Genomic DNA, 12,529 nt, shown 5'->3' with positions numbered 1-12,529 from the left:
TTTTGAAGGTGGGAGGGAAGCATACTTTGTTCTTAAATGATGCATGCATCATAGCAGGCATCCTCTTGGTAGAGGCATTCCTTCTTGCATGAGAGGAAAGGGACAAAATGAGTGATTATGTCTCACAATCAAGCCTGAGAAATCTACAGCTTTCCAGATGTTACTGAACTACAACCTTCATCATCCCTGACCACTGGCCATGTTGGCTGGGACTGATAGTCTAACATCTGGTGGGTCACACTTTTTTTACCTTTGCTCTAATGATCAACTAAACATGGCATACACACTTGAAATACAATCTTTTTTTCTTTTCTTACATTTATATGCCCCTTTTGTACCTATGCAAGTGCTAAATATTGTTGCTCGAAGGTTGTATTTAATTTTCTCGGAGTAATCATTGTCTTAATTTATTAGTGATGGATGCCATTTTCAAAGAATCGGAACATTTTAAGGAAGCACAGGGGAAATATGATAAATACCTTAATCGAATAGCCAAAATGATTCAGGACAACCAGAGTACTTATTCTTGTGCCACTCATTAATTAATGGAATGGTGAGCGCCCGTTGCTCGGTCCCTGCTCCTGCCAACCTAGCAGTTCAAAAGCACGTCAAAGTGCAAGCAGATAAATACTTTCCAGTGGGAAAGTAAACGGCGTTTCCGTGCACTGCTCTGGTTCGCCAGAAGCGGCTTAGTCATGCTGGCCACATGACCCGGAAGCTGTATGCCAGCTTCCTCGGCCAGTAAAGCGAGATGAGCGCTGCAACCCCAGAGTCGGTCACGACTGGACCTAATGGTCAGGGGTCCCTTTACCTTTACCTAATGCCCTCTCTAACACAGATAATGTTGAAGAAGGGTTAAACAAATGCATGGAGGAAAGTTGTAAGTCAGCCTTCTAAGTAAGCCCACAAAAGCTACTGGCTTGCTAAAAGATTTGCAGCCTGCATTTCCATGCTGTCAACAGAGGAGGGAAAGCTTTCATTGGTATGGAAACATAGGCAGGCCTCTAAACAATGCTCTGTTCCGCCTCTATACCTAGCAGAGAACCGTAACTGACAGTTACAGGCAGGATAGAAGCTTTCTGACCATTTCCTGCCATCCATCAGAGGGCTAGTACAAAACATTTATTAACGTTTGTCAATTTAGATACAATACTAATATATGATCAAGTATTAACATTTCAATTAATACTCTTAAAATGGGGCTCAGTTTGAGGTGGGTTCCCCCCCATTGTTTGTACGTACCATAAATGCAAAGAAAGAAGCACAAGAACAAAGAGAAACAAAATGAAATATGGTAAGGAAAGATGGTTCAGAAAGCGGCAACGGGCAAAGCAAAAAGAAAAGAAAAAAAGTACCAACTCAGAGGCGCAAGGGAATGGAAGCCAGAGAAGAAAAATCTCCTGGTGACATCTCTTGACCACCTTTAAGCAAATGCTCATGAAATATCAGCAGCTCATGAGCTTTATCAATGAAATGTTATAGATCTAAAATTTGCTAAAGGAGTTGCAGCCAGAAAATTTGTAAAGGTGGGAGTTCTTCCAAATTATAAAACCGCTGCCAGCTCTCAATGATTTTAGTTGGACAATTATCCTACAAATTAACTACTAATTCTAGCTTCTCCCCCTCCCTCTTCCATCTACCCCTTCCCATGGCACCTTAATGACCATAAGTAAAGCATGATCTTGCTTCCAAACCTTTTGGGAAGCAAGCTTAGTGGCAAGGGAAACATTCTTCACAGAGAGGAAAGGGCTTTCTTATCCTCTTGGGCAGCCCAGCCACTAATCTCAATTTTGAAAGGGCACACATTTTTACTCCACCCCACCCTGATTTGCAAATGTTACTCACTGACATAAATCCAAATGTAAATCCAAGCAAAACTATACATTTATTCCAGAATAGCTAAGAATATTCCTATTATACAAATACAGTATAAATTCAAGTCACACAATAAAAAAGTACAAACTCCATTACTGAATAAATATATCTAGCTATTTCATTTTAATTGGAAATTAAAGAGGGTAGCTTTTACCTTGAAAACCTTGAATGTTTGACCCAGCAAACCATACATACAAACTTAGTATAAATACATTTTTACATAATACCAGAGTAAACCCATTATTAATGATTAGAAAACGTCTAAAGAACAGAATGTGATAAAATAAGCCTGCTGGTGCACTGTCAGAAGGCAGGCAGCAAGCATGTAAATTCATTAAAAGAACAAGACCACAAATCAAGGCCATTCTTATGGAGTGATTTAACCATGTCTTAACATTCTAAACCAGATAATACTAAAAAGAAAAAAGATGGCACTAACCAGGCAATAAAATGAAAAGCCAGCTTATACTAGTCAACAACTGAACACAGAAGAGTCACAATTGCTCTCTGTATCATTCTTGAAAAAGCCATGTTCCAATTGTCTGAAGAAATCCTGCTCTGCAGAGTGGTCAATTCACTTTAAAACTTGTGACTTAAAAGTTAACTGCATGTTGTTGTTGTTGCTGTTGTTGTTTTAAGCAGCTGAATGTTCTTTGCTTTCATTTAATGAGGAAGAGTGGGAAGTCAGTGAACTAACACCCCCCCCTTTGTTAGAATGTGTGTAGGTTTCAAAATGCAGCATAAAACTACTGTTAAACCATAAGCCGTATTAGCACAGAAACCCTAACAAACCTCTTACTAACTTATTTTTGGCGGTAAGTCAGAGGTAACAGGTTAAAAAATGTTGTGCAAAAAGGAAAAATAACCAACCCTTATAGAAAATAAAGAGTGTACTGGAAATAGAACAAACATATACAAAAGAACAGAATGGTAAATAACCAGGATCTGAAGGTATATACACAAAGCACTCATTGCAAATCTCAGTCTAGGTTTGTTCCCCTTCACGTTCTTGCTCAGCTTAGGGCACGAATGCTGGATGGAGAACGATAAGGCACCAGGACAGCAGGTAACTGATGCTGTGCCCATCTCAGGAGCAGGCATTCTGTTCAATGTACATCTTCGACAGAGATACGGCCATGGATTTGGCCAGCTCCTCGTCCCTCCTGCGCTGCACCTGAGTCTGCCGGCACCATTCCTCATACTCCGGATTGGGGCACTGGCGATCGAGCACAGCGTCGTAATGCCCGTTGCTAAGCCAGCTCAGCCAGATGCTGCGCCGGCTGGGGTCCTCGGGCCCCAGGTAGTGGGCCATGGTGGAGACGGTGGGGCTCTCGGGCCGACCGCCGGTGGTGAGGTGGATGTTGACATTCAGCATCTGTCCCATGGCCAGCAACTCCGGGTAGCCGGCCCAGGCGCCGTCCTGGGCGGCGTTGATGAGGAACTCGCCCACATCGCCCTCGATGATGGGGCTGAAGTGGTCCAGGTGGTCGGCGATGTAGTGCACCGTCTGCTCTCGGAGCTCGCCGTGCAGCCGCTGGTCCCCGTTGACGGCCTTGCAGACGGCGCGGTACAAGCAGTTGCCGTCGGGGATGATGTGGAAGCGGAAGCGGTCCTTGTGCCGAAGGTACTTGTCCTGCTTCTCCACCTCGGCCAGGTAAAGCGCCAGCTTCTCGCAGCGCTCCGTCGGGCGCACCTGGTAGGGGCTCTCCTCCTCGGCGGCGGCCTCCAGCTCGGCCTCCCGCCGGCAACCGCCATGCTCCAAGACCCCGGCGGCGGCGGCGGCGGAGGGCGCCTGGCAGGCGGGACGGGCCTCAACGGCGACGCCCGGGTAGGCGCTGGCGGCAGCAGCAGCAGCCGCCGCCGCCTGCATGGCCTGGCAATGCTCGCTGAAGCGGAGGCCGTGGTTGCTGGGCTCCTGCTGCAAGCCGGGCTGGGCGGCGGCGGCGGCGGCGGCAACGGCCGCGCTGGCATCGCCCCCGCCGCCGGTTTCCAGCAGCAGCCACTGGTGGGCGGCCGCCGGGCCCAGCTCGGCCGCCACGACGACGGGCTCCGGGCGCGGCACCAGCCGGATGGGCACGACCCTTTCCAACGGCCTGCGGCGGATCATCTGCGCGCCGGGACTGTAGCACTGCGGCGCCGGCTGGTGCTGCGCCGGCTTCCTCTGGCCGGGCCCCGCCGGGGGCAGCAGCTCCAGGCAAGAGAAGGCGGGCATGGCGGCGGCTGCTCCCGCTCCGACGACGGCGCTCGAAGTCACTCCTCCTCCGCCTCCTCCAACCGAGTCGCTCTCGACTCCCACCGGACCTTGTCCCGAGGGCTCCGGCGAAGGCGAGACTTTGAAGACGACGCCCGTCGGCCCGCTCGCTGCGCTGCTCGCCGCTGCTGTGGCTGCGGCCGCCGGGAAGTGAGTGACGATGGTGCTGTAGAGCTGCATCCTCGGCCCTTTATAGGCGGCGGCGGCCGTAACAGCAGCCCGGGGAAGGCCGCAGGGGCCGGGCCAGGGAGCGACCACGGGGCCCGCCGCCGCCGCCGCCCCTCCTCCTCCTCGCAGGAAGCCAGAAAGGATGAGGCGCCAGAGTAAAAATAAACACGGGCATCACCCTCCTGTCGTCACCGGCCTGCAACTGCCGCCCCTGTGCCCTTGCTCCTCACAGAGGCCGCGACGGAGCCCCAAGGCAGCCGCCCCCACTCCCTTCCCCCTCAGGCCGCGCCGGAGCGGGAATTCCTTCTGCGCCACAGCTCCGGGCGGGTTCCCTCCTCCTCTCTCTCTCTCTCTCCTAGGCCCAAAGCCTCCTGGAAGGTACTGGAGGCCTTGTCGCTCACTCGCGCGGGCGGGGGGGGGGGGAGGGGGGAGGAGGCCGGGCCTTGTTTACTTCCCTCCCTTCAGCACGTTGGAAGACACACGTCGTCAAGGCGCGAGGGAGGGGGCGTGGCTTGGCGCTGCGCTCTATGGCTCCGCCACTGCATCGCCGTGGGACGACAATTTGAAAAATGAAAATAAAGTCTTTTGCGCATGCGTGTCTGTATTACCCTCTGCTCGGGTCAGTCCGTCTGTCAGCTACGTTACCCCGTGGACGTGGTTAAGTGCGTACACCTAGCTGTACTCAAACGTTGGTGCAAGCGTGGCTTATATTTGAAATGCATAAGCATTTCACGTTTCATATTTTTTAAATACAGTAAGTGAATTAAATAGCATTGCCGCCTATTTAAGACAGTGGCTCTTAACTAACATTCAGTCAATGCATATTCAGTGCACATGGCTCATCCACACACAACTACAGTGCCCACCACCCTTAACAAAATACAACCCCCAGGATTCTTTGGTGGGAGCAATGTGCATGAAACATCCTTTAAATGTATGGTTTTGGATTGTCCCTCAGTTTTATCGTGGGATGGGTGCTCCTTATCCATGCATTTTTTTCACAGCATCTGCATGACGGCATCAAAATGCCAGCTCGTATTCCCTGTTGGATTTATCATTTCTGTTAAAAATAAGAAAACACCTGCTCTAATTACTTGTTTGCAATATTTGAACAACCCATTAATAATACAGTGGTACCTCGGGTTAAGTACTTAATTCGTTCCGGAGGTCGGTTCTTAACCTGAGACTGTTCTTAACTTGAAGCACCACTTTAGCTAATGGTGCCTTCCGCTGCCGCCATGCCACCGGAGCATGATTTCTGTTCTCATCCTGAAGCAAAGTTCTTAACCTGAAGCACTATTTCTGGGTTAGTGGAGTCTGTAACCTGAAGCATATGTAACCCGAGGTACCACTGTATTAAGCATCTGTTTGGAAGCACCGTGAAATTACTTAAGAGCTCCACTGACTGAAATTTAATAACAGCAATGAGCAAGCTTTTGAATTTGGGCATGATATCAAAGCCCCAAAGTCTTCAGATTGGTAGTAGTCATAGGTAAAATGAATCACTACACAAACTTGCTTCTAAGCCAGCAGTCACCAGTCTTTTTGGACCAGTGGGTATATCTCTAATTTTGAGAGGTCCTCTGGGTGCCAGTCACAAAATGGTGGCCATGGGGAAGGGCATAACATAACACATAATGAGACAGTACAGACATGGTGAAACTTTCCCCACAGTTGTATTTCCATACTACAGAAGACTTTACCTGCTGAATTTCTGCCTGCTGTTAAAGGCACAGGAACCTTCTTTTCCCACAATGCCAACCCTAACCTTTAGCTCATGGATAGGCAAACTAATGCCCGGGGGCTGGATCTGGCCCAATTGCCTTCTCAATCCAGCATGCGGACGGTCCGCGAATCAGCATGTTTTTACATGAGTAGAATGTGCACTTTTATTTCAAATGCACCTCTGGGTTATTTGTGGGGCATAGGAATTCATTCATATATTTTTTTCAAAATATAGTCCGGCCCCCCACAAGGTCTGAGGGACAGTGGACCAGCCCCCTGCTGAAAGAGTTTGCTGACCCCTGCTGTAGCTCTTACACAACAGGAGGCATGCCCAAGCCTCAAGCCTCTTTGGCTTTTGCATGGAGGAGAGATTATGTAACAGCCAGCTCATACTTACTGTGGGAGAGAGAGCAGGGAAAAGGGAAAGGGGGTGCCTCTCTCCAGTTCAGGTTATAGCTCCACCCATTGCTGCTCTGACATTTCCCATCCCTACTCTTGAGGTCCCCAGCCTCAGATGAATGCCCCTCCCAGCCCTGCCATTAAAAGAAATCAATGGGGAAAAGGGCACTCACAATATCTTAATCCGTATATGAATTAATAGCCAATGATTCTTAGGGTTACATGTAGCACCCAGTATTATAGTGCGGGACCTGCGGGACCTGACATCTTTCCACAGGGCATGCAAGACAGAGCTGTTCCACCAGGCCTTTGGTCAGGGCGCAGCCTGACTCCCTCCTCTGGCAATCTGCACAGAATTTTGCTTAACGGTTGCCATCAATTTGATTTTAATTAATTTTTATAATGAAATGTTTTTAGAATGTTGGATTATTTGATTGTTGTTAGCCGCCCTGAGCCCGGCTTTGGCTGGGGAGGGCGGGATATAAATAAAATTTATTATTATTATTACTTATCAACACAATAAGCCTACAAAGGGTGCCTTGACAGACTGGTCACCAAGCTACAGTTTAGCTCTGTCCTTGAAGAACCATTCCTTCAGTGCCAACAACAGTGGAATGATATTGATGTGAATATTTAAGTTTCCGTTCTAGTGATTCATAGTTAGCTTAACTGCCTCTGTGGTGTTCATGAATCAAGTTACAGCTTTTAACACACCAATATATTAATAGACATTTACCTAAATCACTTGTGATCAGAAACAGGTGCCATGCAGAGTGCAACCCGATTCTGTTCTGACATAAACTAGTTGGCCAATTATTTTTTGTTCACAGAAAGAGCTGGCGCAAACATTTTAATCCTTTTAACTGCTGAATTAGAACCAGATATTGACATAAAGTCATCTTCCTTGAAAGACAAGTCATGCATTACTGAGGGAGAGACATAAGGATTAAATATTATATATATTTTATTATATATAATTACATTATATGATAAAATTATATATATTCAAAATTAAGATTTTAAAATTATATTCATTTTACTGTTTACAATGGTTTTCCCATGCCATCTCACAAATCTTCCGTTGTCCTAGAATGCAGCTGAATCAGAACAACACATAATAGATCAGAATTCTGAAATGCAGAATTTCTCTTCCATTTTTACAGAGCAAACCTATGCATATTTATTCAGTACTGAGACCCACCGCATTCAATGAGACTCCCATTGCATGTAAGCATGCACAGGATTGCACCCTAAATCCCTGATTTATGCAACAAGATCCCCAGTCTTTATACACCCACTGAACAACCAAATGTCTATTGAGTAACCGGATTTGGAATTATGGATGTGGGAGGTAATTCTACAATTATTAACAACCCTGAAGTTGCTTTTGTTTAAAAAAGAAGTTCAGCCTCCTATCACTAAAATGATCTTAAGACTGGATGTTCAAGTTGTTGCTGTACTGGGACAAAGGCAAAGAGAAAGGAGATCAGGCTCTAGTGGTAGGTAGTTTGGTGATTTGCAGATGATCAGCAAGGTTTTCTTACTTCCAGTAATTTTCCAACAGCAAGTAAAACTGAATGAAGAAGAAAAAAATCTCTGCTGTTGCTCACCTTATGCTAATAGCTTATCTCTTAGCAGGAGCAGCCAACACCCTTCAGATGTTTCTGGACTATAAATCCCATTATCTCTGGCCACTGGCCATGCTCCCTCTGGTTGATGGGAGTTGTAGTGCCACAATGGTTACAGTTGTGGCCATACTTGTAAAATAAGACTATTAATTCGAACAGATCTTAGTGCAACTCTTCTGACCACATTGTGACTTTTGCTTTGGATCACGAGTAACTCAAGATTCACATTTGTATTTGTACAGCTTAAGGGGCACAGTAGGTAATTGATGCCACTCCCCTCCTTACCTACTGTTCCACATTCCTTAGATTTCTGAACCTGGTGGTCCTAATGAAAGGAAACAGAGCAGATTTCGCAAGTCTGGAGGCTGCCCACCTCTAACCCAGGAGGAACCAAAGATGCTAAGCATTTGTTGCCATCTTAAAGCCTTCACTTTGGCAAGGAGATGTCAACTGACAGTGCACAGCGACAGGCAGTGCTGACTACCCTGACCCTGGTTTCACTCTTCCAGGTTACCTTCTTCTCTAGCACTTCAGTCTTTCAGTGCTCTGATCCCAGTGGCCTGAGAGAGGGGGAGGTACTGGGAAATGGGGAGGGGCTGCAGCTCAATGGCAGAGCATCTGCTTTGCATGCAGGTTCAGTCTCTGGGAGAGACCCCTCTCTGAAATCCTGGTGCCAGTCATTGAAGACCATGTTGAACTAGCTGTACCTATGACCTGACTCGGTATAAGGTAAGCTCCTGTGTTTAAAGCAGGGGAATGAAGGGTATCTCAGAGCACTAATACAGCCACGTTCCTGTCTATGTCACTTGCTATGTCCAGTGGCCCTCCATTTCTATCACACATCAGATGTCACAAATAGAAACACAGGAGCATGAGAATCAAATATAAATGATTATCTCACAGGTCTACTGTGAGGCTGAATGGCAAGGCTGTAATTCACTCCACTTAGAGGTGTTATATAACTGGCTAACAGCAAATATTTCATAAGTTAAATTCTACCTTTGAGTAGAAGTTAAATTACTTAACATAATTCTCAATTTCAAAAGGAATAATTTAGTCACCTGCGCTGCAGTTGAGGGCATTCTAGTTCTAATACATCAGGAGGAATTTCAGCTGTGGATGAGCTTTGGAGCCAAGTTCTTTGGTTACATTTCTTTGAGCAAAGGCAAGAGGGTGAATCAAAGAAAGAGCGTGGAATTTGTAATGCTTAAAAAATTTCCACTCTTTAAAGCTTCTGTATAATCTTTTAAAACTGGAAAACATTAACACATTTGTCACATTTAAGGAATTCAAAGTAGTACTTGATGTGACTTCATTGAAAGCATACGGTGACATTATGTTCCCCCTTGAATATCTATCTGAATGATTCAGTGTAAAAGTGATCCTCGACATTCCACTGTCTCTTAGCAACTGTCCTGACGGAGCTGACAGACTTGGCATCTCTAGGAAAGCGATACTTTCAGAATGAGCGTCAATGACATCACAGTACCTCACTGAAAATGAAGGCAACATTGGCTTTTTTTAAAAAAGCGGCATACGCATGCTACTTTTTTTACATGTTAAAAATAGGAAATGCACAACAGTAATTATTTTGGGTTTTTCACACCTTGTGTAACTACAAGAAAAAGAAAAAAAGAGTATGCATTTCCTCCCCAGAGGACAGCGCATACACCTAAACTCACAAACTTACCATACTTTGAGTATTTCACAAGCATGAAAACAGGAATCATAATAGAATCAGAGACTCATAGAACCTGAAAGGTACCATGAGGGTCATCTAGTCCAACCCTCTACAATGCAGGAATCTTTCGCCCAGCATGGAGCTCGAACCCACAACCCTGATATTAAATGTCTCATGCTCTACCAACTGAGCTATCTATGGTTAGGAGTTTCAGTTTACCTTACTGTTTGGGGGCTCCTTAGAATATTCCAACACTCTCTGCATTTCTGCTCCAATCTCTAACTGCTAGACAGTAGACTAGATTATCCAATGAACAGGTTCCTTGGTAAAGGATGGAGTACGAGAGTCTGTTAGGGTGGTCAGGTGCAGAAGAGGACAGAGGTCTTACACCTTTCCACAGCTGTGCAGAAGAGGGGATTTAAGCATGTGTATCTTGGGCTGGGGCATAGCTGTCAACGTTTCCCTTTTTTTAAGGGAAATTCCCTTATTCCGAATAGGATTCCTTGCTAGAAAAGGGAAAAGTTGACAGCTATGGACTGAGGTTCAAAGTGCTGAACAATGCTGACCTGGATTCAGACCCTGTTGACTTCCCTTACACTCAAACGGGGTGTGAAGAAGGCCAAAAAAAGCGAGTGACCTTAAAATGGAATCTCCTGTTTTTGTACAAGTGCAGTACAGTGGTACCTCGGGTTACAGACGCTTCAGGTTACAGACTCTGCTAACCCAGAAATAGTACCCCAGAAATAGTAAGAACTTCGCTTCAGGATGAGAACAGAAATCACACAGCAGCGGCGCGGCAGCAGCAGGAGGCCCCATTAGCTAAAGTGGGGCTTCAGGTTAAGAACAGTTTCAGGTTAAGAACTGACCCCCAGAACAAATTATCTCTTAACCTGAGGTACCACTATACAATCATCGTTGGTTGCATTGCCAGGTCTCCATAGATCCTGTGCTCACTTGCTGTCTCTTGTATGGATGCGAAAGGGAAATTTGGGGGCCTGCATACTGTTATGTTGACTGTCAAGGGTCTTCAAAGTCACCATCTGGACAGGCCGACTAGGTATCTGAATGAATCTGCTGGATCAAAGAATTGCCTCAGAACAGACCAAAATATAAACACTCTATACAGAAGTTGCTGCTTTTACACAGTAGCCAAAGCATGTCAGAAATGTGAAGCTGGACATTTTAAATAAATTGTGTATGGTTCCGCAATTCATTGAATTTATTTACATTTATTCTTATGGCTTTGCAATCCATAAGACCTATAGCCTTAAACATATAAAATCTCTGACCAACTCAGCCCACGCTACAACCTAGTGTTCATGAAGGGACGCAGTGACTGCCAGCAATGCCGTTGAAATGTCACTGCCTGGCAGCTCTCCAGACATTCTTTGTGACACTGCAACTATGCTATGCATATACTTGGAATCAGCATTCCTACAAATGATGTAAGTTACATACTCAGTGGTAAAATGCGTGTGTCAGTATTATGAACTGGTCTTTTACGAGAAGATGTGCTTTTTATTTCTAAAGCACAAGTAAGTTAGACTGGGCTTCCAGTAACATTTAAGAGTAACGGGGCAAGGATGGAAATGGGGTGAATTAAATAAATAAAACCACTTCTATCCTGCATTTCCTCAATAAGCCCAACATGGCTCACAGCACAAGTTTTTTTTTAAAAAAGAGCAACTTAACAATTTTAAAAACAATTTGGTATCAGAAATAAATAACTGGCTTCCTATCTCCCTGCCATGGGACGCGGGTGGCGCTGTGGGTTAAACCACAGAGCCTAGGCCTTGCCAATCAGAAGGTTGCAGTTCAAATCCCCGCGACAGGGTGAGCTCCCATTGCTCGGTCCCAGCTCCTGCCAACCTAGCAGTTCGAAAGCACGTCAAAGTGCAAGTAGATAAATAGGTACCATTCCAGCAGGAAGGTAAACGGCGCTTCCGTGCGCTGCTCTGGTTTGCCAGAAGCAGCTTAGTCATGCTGGCCACATGACCCGGAAGCTGTATGCCGGCTCCCTTGGCCAATAAAGAGAGATGAGCGCCGCAACCCCAGAGTCAGTCATGAGTGGACCTAATGGTCAGGGGTCCCTTTACCTTTATCTCCCTGCCAGGGAGAAGGTTCAACTCCAATTACCAGGTGCCTGGGGACTGCGGGAGAAAGGGAAAAGGACACTCTGGTCCTGTCCGTCAGCCAAAGGACCCTGAGCAAACATTTGTTACTGAAGCAAGAACAGCAGCCAGGGAAGATCAGCTGGATAAATAAGACCCACTTACAGCATATGGCTTCATTTTGGTCTCCTTTCTCTTCCTTTGTGTGTCTTTTCAAGTTTGCAGCTAGACTGACAACAGGGCCTGCCTCTCTTGCTTGATGTCAGCCACTTTTCGGAGTTTATGGTTGTCTGAAAAACGGGATAAAACAAGATAAAAATAAATAAATTCAATAAAGCAGCCATAAAAGAGGAAAACAACAGAGCGACAAAAGATAAAAAAGGCAGTAACCATTAGAGAGCTTGTCCACAGGCTCTGCTCATCCATCATCCATCCTGATTCCCTTGCACAAAGCCTAGGTGGGAGTCCAGTTTATATGGAACATTCACTCTTGAGCTGTTTACAGGGAGGCGGTATGACAATGAGCACTCATCCTGCATTGATCCTGCTTTGCTAGTAGGGTGCGTATTACACATCTTCCCATTAATCGCTCGATTGTCCCATACAGTTCAATGCATTTTCACATCCCTTTCCAAACCACAAAAAAAAACCATTCGGAAAAAGTGGATGTGTTGCGCTAGAGCAAAGTATC

General features: G+C 46.0%; 1 protein-coding gene and 1 long non-coding RNA gene across 2 annotated transcripts in view; both read right to left on the bottom strand.

The window, feature by feature from the left end:
* LOC310746322 overlaps positions 1-12,529 on the bottom strand; it is a 44,838-nt gene that overhangs the window by 9,625 nt on the left and 22,684 nt on the right. The window contains exons 2-3 of the long non-coding RNA XR_014540626.1: positions 12,004-12,128; positions 9,108-10,048 (exon numbers count right to left, since the gene is read on the bottom strand). This is a non-coding gene — a long non-coding RNA (uncharacterized lncRNA). The remainder of the gene's footprint in view (positions 1-9,107; positions 10,049-12,003; positions 12,129-12,529) is intronic.
* Positions 1,867-4,818, bottom strand: OTUD1 (OTU deubiquitinase 1). Its single transcript, XM_083579897.1, has one exon. The coding sequence runs from the start codon at positions 4,304-4,306 to the stop codon at positions 2,963-2,965; it is 1,344 nt and encodes a 447-aa protein (XP_083436023.1). The 5' UTR covers positions 4,307-4,818; the 3' UTR covers positions 1,867-2,962.

The sequence above is a fragment of the Podarcis filfolensis genome, assembly GCF_964270895.1.
Source record: "Podarcis filfolensis genome assembly, chromosome: 12".
In the NCBI taxonomy this organism is placed as follows: domain Eukaryota; kingdom Metazoa; phylum Chordata; class Lepidosauria; order Squamata; family Lacertidae; genus Podarcis; species Podarcis filfolensis.
The sequence above is the reverse complement of the archived record's forward strand: the minus strand, read 5'-3'. Positions and strand labels throughout refer to the sequence as shown.